The sequence below is a fragment of the Anopheles ziemanni genome, chromosome 2 (assembly GCF_943734765.1).
Source record: "Anopheles ziemanni chromosome 2, idAnoZiCoDA_A2_x.2, whole genome shotgun sequence".
In the NCBI taxonomy this organism is placed as follows: domain Eukaryota; kingdom Metazoa; phylum Arthropoda; class Insecta; order Diptera; family Culicidae; genus Anopheles; species Anopheles ziemanni.
This window is the reverse complement of record NC_080705.1, coordinates 13,585,902-13,600,766: the sequence shown is the minus strand read 5'-3', so window position 1 is coordinate 13,600,766 and position 14,865 is coordinate 13,585,902. Positions and strand designations below refer to the sequence as shown.

At 46.0% G+C, this 14,865-nt stretch overlaps 2 protein-coding genes across 2 annotated transcripts; one reads left to right on the top strand and one right to left on the bottom strand.

Moving 5' to 3' along the window:
- The first annotated feature begins 433 nt into the window (after positions 1-433).
- Positions 434-5,683, top strand: LOC131286810 (ubiquitin-conjugating enzyme E2 R2). Its single transcript, XM_058315815.1, has 5 exons — positions 434-730; positions 3,767-3,853; positions 3,937-4,169; positions 4,245-4,359; positions 5,347-5,683. The coding sequence occupies exons 1-5, from the start codon at positions 554-556 to the stop codon at positions 5,452-5,454; spliced, it is 720 nt and encodes a 239-aa protein (XP_058171798.1). The 5' UTR covers positions 434-553; the 3' UTR covers positions 5,455-5,683.
- A 3,836-nt stretch (positions 5,684-9,519) lies between these two features.
- Positions 9,520-14,337, bottom strand: LOC131282989 (cullin-associated NEDD8-dissociated protein 1). Its single transcript, XM_058312548.1, has 8 exons — positions 14,209-14,337; positions 13,784-13,953; positions 12,921-13,587; positions 12,545-12,803; positions 11,033-12,461; positions 10,080-10,969; positions 9,868-10,014; positions 9,520-9,735 (listed from the first exon to the last, which is right to left on the bottom strand). The coding sequence occupies exons 1-8, from the start codon at positions 14,242-14,244 to the stop codon at positions 9,590-9,592; spliced, it is 3,744 nt and encodes a 1,247-aa protein (XP_058168531.1). The 5' UTR covers positions 14,245-14,337; the 3' UTR covers positions 9,520-9,589.
- Positions 14,338-14,865: the final 528 nt, after the last annotated feature.

The following is a 14,865-nucleotide window of genomic DNA, read 5'->3' as shown; positions in this document are numbered from 1 at the left end:
ATCCCAATTTTTCTCGACATTGATCTCGTTTTAGATACGTACAGAAGAGCAGTATATTACGATCATCTTCGGACGTCGCGAAAGAAGCCAAACCCCCCTTGCGGATCTTGGTAGAGAACGGAAGCGTAGGGTTTACGGCGCGCTTGCAGCTCTTGCAGTGAACGGCACAGGAAGTGAATCCGTGCGCATTTATTTCGAGTGTACCGTTCGGGCAAACACGCCTACACACGGGACGACGGTGCAACCAGTGTGCATTCGCGTGCCAGTTAAGCCTGCAGCAGTGGTGCAAGTGTGATTTGGTTGGTGGTGTGTCGCTCGATCGTAAACAACTGCCAGATTCTAGCCCGCTTGCCCCTTTGAAGCGGTAGAAGAACAGGCCGTAGTGTTCGACAATTTCCAGTGTTTCGTGTTTGGCAGGAGTCCACCGCGTAAGGATTCAGTGAAAACAACACACTTCCGACCGCTGTTGTGTGCTGCTGCATACCCAGCATCATACCAACACCACAAATCCACAAACAAACGAAGTAACATACACACAGCCTCACAGCGCAGAATGGCCGCAACACCTTCCAGTTCCGCCGTGCGCGCCCTGTCGCTCGAGTATAAAAGCCTTCAGGAGGAACCTGTCGAAGGGTTCCGCGTGAAGCTGCTGAACGAAGACAATCTGTTCGAGTGGGAAGTGGCCATCTTTGGGCCACCGGATACCCTTTACCAGGGTGGCTATTTTAAGGTAAGTACGCAGTGCGCCGAAGAGTATCAGCCAATTTCACACCAATGACAGTGCATAAGAGCATCATACGCGATAACTTGAAACTGGATCTTTCAAACGATGGGATGTTGAAAGTTATATTTCGCGAAGATCTTTCATCCTTCATTTTATGTTCATTGCCATCAGTTGCAGACACTGAAATACTCATCCGTTGGAGAAAAAAGCAATCACAAAGGCCCTGTGTTGCTCATCAGTTTCATTTTAGAAATTTACTTTAAAAGGTCAGCCGCTTCGTAGTAAGCTGTGTTTAATAATATTGTGGTTTTAATTATCGTCGTTTAGTGCGTATTTTATCTGGCTATAAAATGACGTTACAAACATAGAGAGAAGATTAGGTTTGCCCATACTCCATTTCTTGAAGGTCCCTCCTAAGACACATTCCCTTGGAACCACGTTGCACCCTTCGTGGGAATCGATTCGCCAACGGTTCGATAGCGATCGGCTCAGAGAATTCCCCAAAAAAGGCAATGTTTTTCATGTGCACGTGGTGCGTTCAAATAGTTCGATACAATTGCGGTTTTGACGTTCCTTGTGGAACCATTTGCTCGCAGTCCACCTTCACCGCATGCTGAACCTCCCAGAGCTCTTTGCGAAGAAACTGAACAGCCGGGACGGCTGTTCGAGATCCTCCCCTCCCTCGGGCGGACGATGATCGCGTTGTTGATGATCGCGAGCGTTGAAGGCGAATAATCGTGCTCGAATCGGCACCGTCAGCCATTCGTACGCGAGCCCGTCTGAGGTCTCTAGCGGGTTGACTCTCGCTGTGCTATGTAGCTGTAACGCCATCAAAACAACCTTGGAACCGCTCGTTGCCACAGTCGTATAACTTGCTTATCCCTTCGCCGACCACCCCTCCCAGTCTCCGGTGGCCACAACATGGGATGGAAAAAAAAGACAGCAATACGCAGAATGAACGAGCTGGAACGACAATCCCCCTCCTCCATCCTCAGAAATGATCGCCAACCGTGCTTCATAAGGGGCCGTGTTGAGCGTCTTTCGCGTGTACCTCACGGAGCTACTTTACTACTCAAATCGCATCGGACCCCACTTGTGCAATGCCGTTCGGTTCCTTATTTATGTTTCGCGTTGCAAAATGTGCGTTTTCCGGGTGTACGGGCCTTGCGGGTTATTGCGCGAAATTCAAAATAGCTGGAAAAGTTATTGATACACAGCCATTTTCCCGTGCGTCTAACTCACCATACCGCCCCTTTCCAACCACCCCGATCATTTTTATGACCACCGACAATATATTTACAGTAACCCATATACACAGCAATTGCACAACTTTCCGGTGGAATGATGATAAAAAAGCGTAGGTTTAATAGTAAATATGATTGCAGTAATTGTTTGTTCTGACTTCGATTAGATATGCCCATTCAATTTGAAGTTTAATCGTTTAAACCTGTTTTTTATTTTTCACATATTTAATATTATTGTTTGCCAAAAACAAATAAAAACCAGATAAATTATTCGAAGACACATTTATTGTCAATACTTAACTTATATTCAATCTATCTGGGATAGTTTACGTGGAATTATGATCATTTCAAATATTCAAACATTTGTCACAGTGTTCTGTGTTCAGCTTGTATTTTAGCAAAAGTTGTCAGCTTCTTGGCAAGTACCCCCGACGCATCAACCATTTTGAATCATTTTGGCTCAAGACAACCGTATGCTCCCATTCTTTTTCTTGATCAGAAAACAGATGTTCACACACTCGAAGACACGAATCTCGCCAAACCAGAGAAGCGCGGGCTTGACATCAATTTGGGGTTATTTGCTCTTGCGGTAGTGTATTTTCCTTTGAGGTGTTAGATGTCCACCTGGTCTAAGAATCGCGTGAGGAAGGCTATGTTGTTGTGGCGTGATCATGATGACGCGTGCGATCGATCGATCTATCGTTCGGTTCCTATTTAGTGTTCGGCTTGGAACACAACCAAAACCAAGTACCACTACATCTTTCTAATAAATGTAAATGTTTGGCTACTACTACTTGTTGCACGCTGTCGTCCCTTCGGGCACCCTTGAAGCCCGGTGACCCGATGCGGAAGTGCAGTATTTCCTTAAAATCTAACCCACCCACTGACCGTCTCGTCGAACTACAAACAACCGTGCTGAGCCTTTGGCTTGGTGGTCGATAGATTATTGGGTTGCGCATCAGTGTTCTGCCTCTTCTCGGCTCTTCGCTCCCAGCCACCTTCAACCGACCCCGCGAAAAAATCATCTATTTTTAGAGCGTTAATTGATTATTCCGTTTTTATTTCTTCGCCGTCCTCCCACGGCGTACGGGAAAAAAAGGATTTTCTCTTGCCTATCGTCCCGTCGGAAGTGCTTATTGTCACTGCAATGCATATGTTTCGGGAATCTAAAACCAACAGAACCCGAAAAAGAAATCACTCCGTCCCAACAGGAGGCATAATCCTTTTGCTATGCTTTTATACATGTCCTGCATGCTAATGTGTGCTTTTATTTCCTTCGTATGTATTGTATGCAGTAATCGGATGTCATTGATTGAAGCACTGCTGAATGGAAAAATCTGTTCCATTGTCTTTCTATCGAGCAAACCCATCGGTGAGCCTTTTCGCAGTGCAACCGAACGTAAAATTTTCGAAATGAAGTATTTTCCTTTAGTTGAGTTATCATATTATTTTAAGAATCACTATGACCTGTAAGTTCATTGTTTTGAACAACTTTCGTCCTTAGTAAATATTTCAACTATTGTGAATTGTACCAAGTTCATTTTGATATGAACATTGCGTAACAACTGTAGTAGTTGTAGTAAGACTGATGTCAACTAACTACTATTAGAAGAGTTGTGTCATAAAAAATATTTGTCCCTGCTCTTTTCAAAGAACGGCGGTTCGAATAAGATAAAGATATTTCTTAGTTTACGAATGCACCTACCAAATCAAATACGGGTTTCTGTTTGGCATAACAGTCCCTAAACTGTTGAACGCATCTTAGTAATCCATGTCTCTCCTATTTTTGTTCCCCCAGGCTCACATGAAATTTCCTCCCGACTATCCATATTCGCCTCCTTCGATAAGGTTCTTGACAAAAGTTTGGCATCCCAATGTCTACGAGGTAAGTGTGCTGCTTCCAAAGCAAATAAAAAAGGTGTACCATGCATAGCATCTAACAGTGTGGTTTCCTTCTGTTTCCCTTAGAATGGCGATCTGTGCATATCGATCCTCCATCCGCCGGTCGACGATCCGCAGAGTGGTGAGCTGCCCTGCGAACGATGGAATCCGACCCAAAACGTGCGCACCATCCTGCTGTCCGTGATCTCCTTATTAAACGAACCGAACACCTACTCGCCAGCCAATGTCGACGCGTCCGTCATGTACCGAAGATGGCGGGATTCACACGGCAAAGACAACGAGTATCCTAATATCATAAGGTAATGATGATAAGGGGTTTCGGATTTGTTCAAGCATTTTGTTTAAACATTCATCTTTTATTCTTCGCACTTTAGACGACAAGCACAAGCCGCCAAAGCCGAGGCGGAGAAGGAGGGAATCATCGTACCGCTCACACTAGAAGAATACTGTATCAAGTCGAAAACGAAACCTCCCGGACAGGAACCACAGGTAAGGAATCGAAGTAATGATGTTTTCCACATTAATCTTGCTGTAATGGACTTTTACCACGATTTGATAGAGCAATTTAAGTCAAACCATCGTTAACACGTTAAGCGCTACGTCGGCCCCGTGGGGCCGACAGTGTTCTTCCCCGTAAGCCGGCGTCGGTTTGCTCGGACCGACAGAACCCGTTAGATAGGACGGCGTTTCTACGAATTGCTGGCAGAACGGAAAGCAGTGCAATTTGGGCATATCGCTTAACGTGTTAACGTACTTGCCATCTACCAATTAATTCCGCTAAGTGTATAACAATAAAAAATGGACTACCTAAATCTCTACTTTAACCAAAAATCTATGACCGCTCGAGAAGGGAACAGTTTGTAACCGCATCCTCAACACGTGAGATCTCTCAAAACTTCCTTATCTGTTTATTATGGCAGCCAAGTTTCACAATGCAATGGTGCTGATAAATGTTTACCATGTGCTGCCCTAGTGTTATTTATTCGTAGGATGAACACTGTTTGCGTATCGGCCAATGATTTCTACTGACCTGTGAAGCACAAACGAAGGTCGTACCGCCGCATGTAAATTCAATAAGTGTGTTGGAAAATTACATTACTAGTCAGCAATTAATTACTCAAATCGACTCACAAAAAAAACAACACCATCTTTAAAAACAATTAATTATTATTCCAATTGCCATGCGAACCGCATTTGAACGATAACTACGAAACTCTTTTTAAGAATGTTTTATTTTTTGGTGTGTGCAGGAGAGCATTTTTTCGTATTGCTTATATTTTTGTTTGCGAAACAATACACGGCTGTATTAGGTTTTGTAGCTCTTGTTACAGTAGAAATCACAAACAATTGTAGGAAAATCGCTGAAGTTCTTCTAAAACTCGAGAATATAATCAAATCTAATCAGAACTTAAAAAAGTCTGTTGATATAAAAAAAAACAATACTGTACAATTTTTACCTTTTTCTTCCATTTTCAGCTCGATATGACCGACTTTTACGACGACGACTACGACCTGGACACGGAGGATGACGATAACGCGTCGGTCGAATCGTACGCCGACGACAGTGGCAACGGAGAATCATAACGAGCTCATCGTGCTGCTCCTCAACAAACGGTGGCCGTGTGAGAACGTCAACCAAACATCAATGCAATTCATGGACATGTAGCAAAACAAAAAAAGAAAGGGAAAATTTAGGAGACGACTATCGGAGATACACGGAGCGCGTGATAGAAGTGTAGGAAGGGAGAGTAACAGTCGGAAATCGGAACCCTTTGGGTAAACCCCGCCCCGTCTCTAGTGTGCGGTGCAATCAATGGGCCCAATTCGAGAACGGGAGCCTAGAACAACAAACCTAGAGAGGAAGGGAATCGGATGCCGCGAATCTAGTAACCCATGGGACGAGTTTCCGAACGTTTCAGTACCATGTTTGCCCACTCAGAGAAAAGTATTCTTCCAAATCGACGGCGGGACAAATGCTGCGCGACGCTACAAATTTAAAGTTCCCACAGAGTTTCTGAGAATTTTTTGTTCATTTTCGTATTATAAATTATTGATGATTGTCATGTCTGTATAGCTCCAGCGAAAGGGAAGAAAGAAACAATTGAAAATAGAGGAATACGGTCAACAATCGTGCAAGTAAATTGTAAGTTATCGCTATCTTAGAATTGAGTTTCATTTTGTATTGGCATGGTTCTCCCCTCTTGTCTCGTAGTTTGCTGCAAGATAAAAAGTATCAACATCTCGCTCAACCGTACATGATCAAAGAGAAACAGCAAGAAAGTTAGTTAATGCAAATACATACACCACAATCCCATGCAAAACAAAAAAAAGAAACAAATAAGAAAACGGACTTATTGCAATGATGGTAGGGCTGCTGCGATTCTTGAGAGTGATTAATTATGTTCAATTAGTCTTGGGGTAAGGTTTGTTACGAAAGACCAGAAAAAAGGTACTGGCCGCTACCGCGCGACGGCTTTGAGGTAGAAAGCTCTATACAAGAACTGATCTGCGGCCGACGATTACAAACGAACGAGTGAAAGCGGCAACCAGCAATTGAATTTCTATCGTAGGTACAAAATGGTGATCAAAGACGAAACCACTGACCCCAAACCCACGCGTAACGGGGAAGCATGGTCTTCTACACTCGTGCAACAGTAAGGATAAAGAGCGGAAGGATTAACAAATCACATGTATTACTCTATCGTCGCTATATATATAAACACACATACACGAAATGAACCGGAAGGCTACCGAAGGATCAGCCTGAAAGCCAATCGAACCCAATAATGTGTAATGTATGTGTTCCCGGGCCGGCAGGCTGAGAATCGTATCCGTAGTGGTACGCTCGTTCGATATCGAGCGCGATTTGATTTGAGCACGACAAGCAACGAGGGGATAAATAATGAAATGTAAAATGCATCAGCAACATCAACTACATACGGTAATATTAAAACCGGCGCATATGCGATTATAAGTAAGACCTACAACACTCGGCTTGGTGATGATGATGAGCGTAAGACAAATGGAATATAAATAGTTGCTTATTCTTAAACGAAAGCCTTTTTTTTAATTTTCCTGCTTAGTGTTCCTTCCGTATTCCGTATGATCACACAGGTATTTTTCTTCATGTATTTTGCTTTGTTTTCCCTCTACCGACACGGTGCTCTCGTCTAAGGTACTTCTACATGAATGGCAAACATTAACGTTGGCCGGTGAGAAAATTATTATTTGCTGGAGGGTTGCATGTGTATCGGGCTGTGCTGTCTCTCGGAAAAAACATGCAAATGCGAAAATGAACCCATGAAAATGTCTAACGTCTTACTTTGTTAATGATTTATGGAAAGTATCAAGTTCTTCTCTCGACACGAAAGGCAACACAGTGATTATCAAAGTAACCAATGGAAGCGTAAAAATGAAGTTTACGTTACTTTACGGTACGGTTACATTCTTCCTTGTGTTTGCAGTTTGTGCTTCATGTAGTAGTGCGTTTAACCCACCTGTTCGAGCCTATCCAATGTAAATACAACTCAAATGTGCACTGCAATTATCTTTATTTTTAATATCGTTTCGTTGCTTCCGATCGTTCCGCATTCTTCTTGTAACCCCATCTTCTGATGCTGCTTCAGAGGCTCTGGTACGTAAATCTGATTTCTATGTTACGAAAGTTCACATCAAACCATTAGACGATAGAAATATTAGCTGGGACTTTGGGAGGATGAAAAAAAAACAAGAAAATACCATAGTCCAAGGTTGGACGGAGATAGAGAGTAGAGCATTGGATGTTCGTGTAGTTTTATGCCAGAGCACACGCGAGAAGATAGCAGATTCAACGGAACTTACAGTACGCCGAGTAAAGAAAACCTACATACATTACTAGAAGCAATATATATAGAAAGTATCTTGAAGTTGGCGATTTTTTTATTTAACAAAAGTGACAAAACTCATACGCACGCATAAAGCAGCAGTTAACCCGTTGGCGCCAAATGTAAGCGAGAATACACATTACATAATGAATGCAGGATGTGGTTGAAGAACGACATGCGCCTGCAGCAGTTTGTCGATTATCAACATAGTAGATTAAGGAGTTTGTGTCGCCGTTGCTCTAAAAACGGTCAACAAAACAAAAAAAAAACATGAAACCGACACAGGATTTCAGCAAAGTAACCGTTGCCCCGTGTGTACCGGAATGAAGCGCCAAACACTTTGAACACGGGTCGAATCCTGTAGACTTACGAATAAAATAAAAACAAAAAGAAAGACACATTTGCCACCCTTGCGCGTAAATAATAAATTGAACTGCGTTTAGTTCCACCGTCATCAATTTATGGATAATTGTTTAAATGAAAAGAAGAATGTTCAAAAAAGGGGATTTTATTCCGATAGTTTCGTTCCGCGTGGCAACGTTGCAGCAATCGTCGATTAAAGTGGATAATTTTCTTCTCTCTTCTTTGCAGGTAAAAAATGGAAACAGAATTTAAATAGATTTATGTTATTTTGTAAGGATATATTTTAATCTGTTTAATCAAATATATTTTCCGAATTTGAGCGACTGAAACACCTATGTTACGTTTAGTAAAGGCAACAACAGAGAAAGGCTAAGGGCAACCTAAGGAAGTAGTATGTCAATAAAATTAATTTTATTTGAAACACAAAGTTGTACAAGGGAATAACTGGGGTTATTTGAGAAACTTGAAACCCAAATCTAATAGTCAAAGTGACCGAAATATACTCGAGGTTGGAACATGATGGTCATCGTTGCTCAAAGTAAACACATATGGTTTTTCTTGTTCATGATTGGTTTATTTTTTGTTTAATTCTCGTTCAGATCATATTTACTTCGTTCCAATCGGTGCTTCTGTTGTTTAATATGGTTCCTTTTTAAAGTCAACGACGCATTAACACTCGAGGGGACCAACATCGTTACGAACACGAGAGGATATCATCATACATTTAACACGAATTTCAAAGCGTCCGCAATTTGCTTTGTCCTTTCATTTTGGAAGGGCGTGAGAACTATATTAGAACGATGTGTTTTCATAGAAAAAATAGAACTTTAAAAAAAAAACTAGTGCATGTAAAGTCGACCATTTGTTGTTCGTTTCGTCAGTGTTCTTTCTCGTTTCTTGTCTCCTTCGATACACAGTGCTTTTGTTGCTGTTGTTTGTTTTTTGATAGTCAAATGAGGATCTTCGAAGAAAATGCATGCATAAAGCGGGCGCGTTTTGGTTTTTTTTCAAACAAATTTAAAAATGTTCGCGCTTTTTTACACACATTCACGTCGGGATGTCGGTTAGATGGGTCGATTTCACTTTCGCTTACAAAGATAAGGTCGCACAAAATCATAGCAATGCTACTTAATATTTACTTCGATCCACTACACATATCATCCTGTAGCCGTGGGAGGGGGGGTTGTACAATCTTAGTTGTTATCCTTTTGCGTTGTTTGGCTGTTGTTTGTATCTTGCCTATCTCTGTATGTGTATCCATTTATAACGCCGATGCTAATGACCATGGTGATAATAAGCAACATACAAGACGAGTCGCACAACGATCATCACACAATACACTACTGAACGAGTTAATCTGATCACTTCCTACGGCCCTGTTCCGGGTTCCCTATCCCCTCCCTGTTTGCTTTGCGTGATACACCACCGCCATCGTCGTGCTACGTTTCTTCGGAACAGTATCAACTGATGCGCGCCTTCTTGTGCCTGTCCACCTAGCTCTGGTCCATCGAGAGGTCACGCCCGTCGACGTTGTTGTTGGTCAGCACGGACGAATCCTTCTGTACCGATTCGAGCAGCGGCTGCAGCTCGGACGAGCTGCGGATCAGTATCAGAAACTCGGCCAGGTATATATTTTTATCTGAAAAAGTACCAAAGCAGATGAGAAGGTGTGGAAGCGAAACGTTGTAATCTCAATTAAAACACAAAGCAAACTTTGATTTCTTCGTTGCTATGGTTGCTTTGTAAGGAAGGAAATACTACTACTACTTACCAGCCTTAGGAATTTGAAGCAGGGCGGCCACTGCACGCAATGCCGATCGCTTAAGTTCGTCCTGCTTTTCGTATTCTTGCTTCACCGAGTTGGCTTTGACCTTCAGTGTGCAGGTTGCCCTTAGCGGTTCCACGAATTGATCCAGCTCTGTCGGAAGGGATGGTATGAATTAAAACAAACGTTCCCTCCGCTCACTGTGCTTCGGTACTTACTCTGCAGCACAGCGTTCGGGCAGAGAGCAGCCAACCGCGCGGTCATGAGATACGTAAGCATCTTAATATCGTAGTGGTCGCGCAGGCCGGCCTGCACGTGCTCGAGAAACTGCATGATGTCGACACGATCGAGACCCTGCTCCAGCAGCGTGTACATGCACTCGAAGGCCGCTTTCCGGATGTCCAGCCCATCGTCGACGGTGTGTTTGAATGGGCCCATCTCCACCTCGCGGATCAGCTCCTTCTTGACCTTCGTCTCGGAGTACAGCTGGGGCAGCAGTTCGGGCAGCAGATCGCGCACCAGGCTCGGTTTGTTGTGTACCGCCGAGTTGAAGGCGACCAGTGCGACGCGCCGCACCGACGGTTCCGGGTCCTGCAGGGCGAACAGGAACTGGCCGATGCACTGCCGCAGCAGCGGATCGATCGGTTGCGGCTGATCGGAGATGGTGAACTTGATGGCCGACACGACGGCCGTACGCATCAGCGCGCTTTCACTGCGCAGCGCCATCTGGAGCCGAGGCAGCAGCTCCTCGGGGTTGACCAGCACGAGCTTGCCGAGACATTCGGCCACGACGTTGCGTGAACCCTCCTCCGAGCACTCGCAGTGCTTGAACAGCTGCGTCCAAATCGAGGGAACCGAGGGGAGCAGTTGCTCCAGGCCGGCCTTACTGGTCGACAGCGATGAGATGACTTCTTTCAGCGAGTGCAGTAGCAGATACTGCCGCTTCGGCTGGGCCTCGATCTCCGCCAGTATGAAGGGCAGATAATGGTTCAGATTGCCGACCGCGATCGCACCGAGAGCATGGCTGGCGGCTCCTTTTACATCCTCGGACGATGCTGAGAAGCAGTTAAGGATCGTTTGTGCCAGTGTGTCGATGGATTGCAGATTGCTACAATGGAGGAAACAGTGAATATCCAAACAAAACGTGGGACTAACAAATAAATCTACTTACAAGTGACGGCCAATTTCACCGATCGTTAGCAGATAGAACATCAGGTGCGAGTCGTTACGTCGGTTTTGAATTTCACGCAGAAACTCGCCGGCCACCACAAGCGCCTCGTTCGGCACCTGCAGCGTTAGGGCGGCGATGCATTTGGCCAGCGAGTGGTACGCCTGCTTGTGCAGCGGAGCACTGCCCACGTGCAGCTGCTGGTTGTACACCGGGTTCATCAGCATGGCCAGCAGGTGCCGGTAGCCGAGCCCCGGCAGTTGTGCTTGCACGAGCGCTTGGAACAGCTTCAGCGTGCAGTTAAGTGCGGTTCCCTGTAGCAGCGGCGACCGGACGAGTGTCATCACCTCCTGCAGGATCTGTTCGTGCACGCCAATCAACGCTTGCGGCTGCTGGCGGGCAACCGAGGTGAGCAGAACGAGCGAAAGCTGCGCCACGTGCAGATCCGACTCGCTCAGCAGTGGTGGAACCTCGGCTACGGCGTTGCGCAGTAACAGCGGCTCGATAAACTGGCTGTAGTGTGACACGAGCGTGTCGAGCAGTGTGAGCGAGTTAAGTTTGAGGGCGCGTTGATTTTTGCGCAGGAACGACCCGAGCACCGGGATCACTTCCGCGATGATCGGACTAAGGTTGACACGGAGTGGCGAAGCGGCGATCATCGTGAGCGCCTTAACCGAGCTGAGTCGCGTCACTTCGTTGCGCAGACGCTCCATGAACAGTGGCAGGCAGGTGACAAGCTCGGGCTGCAACACGTCGCCCATGTTGGCGATGATCTGACCCATGCAGGCAATCGCACGCTCCTTAACCTCCTGATCGACCTCGGGCGACCGGAGCTTCTGCAGGGTGCTCGTGTACAGCTGCGAAACATACGGAGTGAAATCGAACGTGGAGGCGGCCGCTGGAGCCGTCGCTGGCACATCGACGGGACGAATCACCTTCACGAGCTGCTGCAGCACCAGCAGCGCTTCGGTGGCAATTTTGTAGAACGGATCGAACACCGCGTTCACGACGAGCGGCACGAGGATTTCGATGTGCGCGTGGAACACCTGGGGATTGTGGCCGACGAGCATGCAGTACACGAACCCGAGCGCATCGATCTTCATGTTCGAGGTGGAGTTTTTGTCGTTCAGCGAGTAGTGTATGCCGTTCATCAGCTGATCGATGTGATTCGAAAGGGCCCCCGGCAGTGCATTGAGCAGCTCGCGCAACAGCAGAAAACAGTCCTGGCGTGTTTTGACCGATTTTTCGCGCATCAACGGCTGCACCGCCTTCACGATCGTTGGCACCTGATCCTGGAGCATCGCGATCGGACCCGGGATTTGCTCCATCGAGTCCGGATCGTGTCCCAACAGATCGTCACCCATCGGGCGGGTCGATTTCAGCAGCGCAATGTACGCGTGGAATATGTCTGACTTAACGTTCTCTTCGCGTTCTGTAAGGGAGGGGGGGAGTAAGAAAATCACAATTTTAAAATGGTTGTCTAAATAAAAGCACACAGTAGGCGCGATGATGTACCCTTGAAGCGTGCGATAAGGGCCGGGGAGAGGGTTTTGTAGAATTCCTCCAATAGCTCGTGTCTGGTAGAGATGACCGACTCCAAACACTTTGCGGCCGATCGGCGCACCTTCCAGCTCATGTCGTCATCGTCACTGTACTCTTCGCTGTCAATTTCCTCGTCGTCTTCCATGTCCATCGAATTTCCCGCATCACCATCGTCCGCCTCGTAGTTGTAGTTGGGATCGTACGTAATGTACTTTAAACAAAGGTCGACGATCTGTGAAACAAACGTAATGTATTATCTAGTTTAGTTTTGCTATGTAAACCCATCTTCCGGTAAGTGCAAAAGGTCGATCGGGTGAGGTTTGTAAATTTTGCCTGACGAATTACTCACCGTCGGAATATGTGGCATGATCGCTTCCGGGCAACGCTGCACAAATGCTTCGCACGCCTGCAGACAGAACTCCCGCAGCTCATCGTCGTCCCGCAGGCTGTACTGGTTGAGCAGAAACATTACGCGCTCAATGTGATTGCACAACCGGTGCCCCGCCTGCCGGCAGATCGCGGCCAAACATTGAATGTACGTGCGAATGGTGCCCGGATTTTGTGGCTTCTCCAGCCCATCCAGCAGATGTTCGATCACCTTGTTGTACGCGTTGTTGTTGCAGGTGGTGAGCAGGTGGGACAGGGCGACGATTGTACGCTTGCGGACCGCCTGCCGGGCTGAGCCGAGCTGCGGCACCAGTGCCTTCAGAATTTGCTCATGGAACGGCACAAGCAGATCGCCAAAGCGCGATAGCAAATCGGAAAGGATGTCGAGTGCCTCGAGCTGAACCGACACGTCCTCCTTTTCAATCGCCACACTCAGCTTGCCGGTGATCCGCTGGCAGACGTTCGGCACCAGCGAGTTAGAGGACTGTGGCAACTCCGATATGACCGTCTTCAGCCCTATGCTGGAAATGTCGCGCAGCTGTTCGTTGTTCGACACCATGTTGGCACACAGCAGATCGACGATCGTTTCCACCTGGTTTTCCTTCACTTTGTTTACCAACGGACCGAGACTAGAAGTAAAACGGAGTCAACAATTGCATGAGTAAAGTTTTACTTAATTTTTTTTAAAGAATTTAAGAAAAAGATATTTTGCCAAACAAACAAAACATTCACCAACGAACATTTTTGTTTTGATGATTTGCAAATAAACACAGCCAAATTCATAACCTCACTCTTAAGGCACCCGCTTTTATACCGCATACGTACCATTTCACGGCCAAATTTTGCACCTCGCCGTTCTTGTCCTCCAGCAGACGGAGCACCATACGGACAACCTTTTTCTCCGACTCATCGTCGAGCTTGATGCTATCCTTCTGTAGCTCCGTCATCAGATCGTTGGTCGCCATGAAGCGAAAGTCCTTATCGTTGGAAGTCATCTGGAGATAAACAACGCAAAAATTATCAAAAATGATGCTTTTACGCGAAAATACAACTGTGTGGCGAGTTTAATCCCACAACCAGGAGATACGAAAACAAGATTATGCTTAGTACAAAAACAAAAGCTAGCCATGATTCGATACGTAGCAGAAAGGGGGAGAGGTAGAATTTTCTACGCCTGCCTATCGATAATTTCGTCCTGGTTGTGGTAAACATAGCAGTAAATACGGTCACTCTGATGCATTTGATTTTACCTTTTCCAGCAAATTTGCTATCTGGTACGACGCCATGCTGGTGGCTGTAGAGATTTCCTCTCAGGTTGTTGGCAGCTCGGGTAAAATTTGCGTGTTGTTGAGCTGGGTTGAAGATACACACGCAATGAAAAACACGACACTTGGGATGCGCTACCGTGGCCGTGAGGTGTTCGTTTCGCCCGAAAAAATCGTTTACTTAATCAACACGAGCGCGAGAGCTTTCACATGCGACTTCCGATAATATATATTGCTATATTTTCGTCACCGATGGAAAGAGTCCAGGCACACAAAAAATCGCGATAATTCGGAGCAGTCGGAATGACAATTTCACAGGCAGCGGTAGAACAACGAAGAATGACTCTTCAGGTACGGCTGACAAACGTCGTGTACGACCTCTCGGGATGACAGGAAAAGCACACCAACGCACCGTGGTTGTTTTCTTTCGGCGCCTCTTCGCTTTCCTTGGGCCGGCAATGCCACAAAGATTGAAGGAACAGAATCGCGAAACTTATGCGTATGCTACCGCGATTGCTAATGAAAACTCGTTCCTTCTGTGCTTCTTTGGCTAGTTCGCTTGAACGATGCACGAACGAGCGATCGGCCGTCCGGTATCTTCCTCGTATTCTGTCCGTAATCTCCTTTTTCGATTAGTCACAA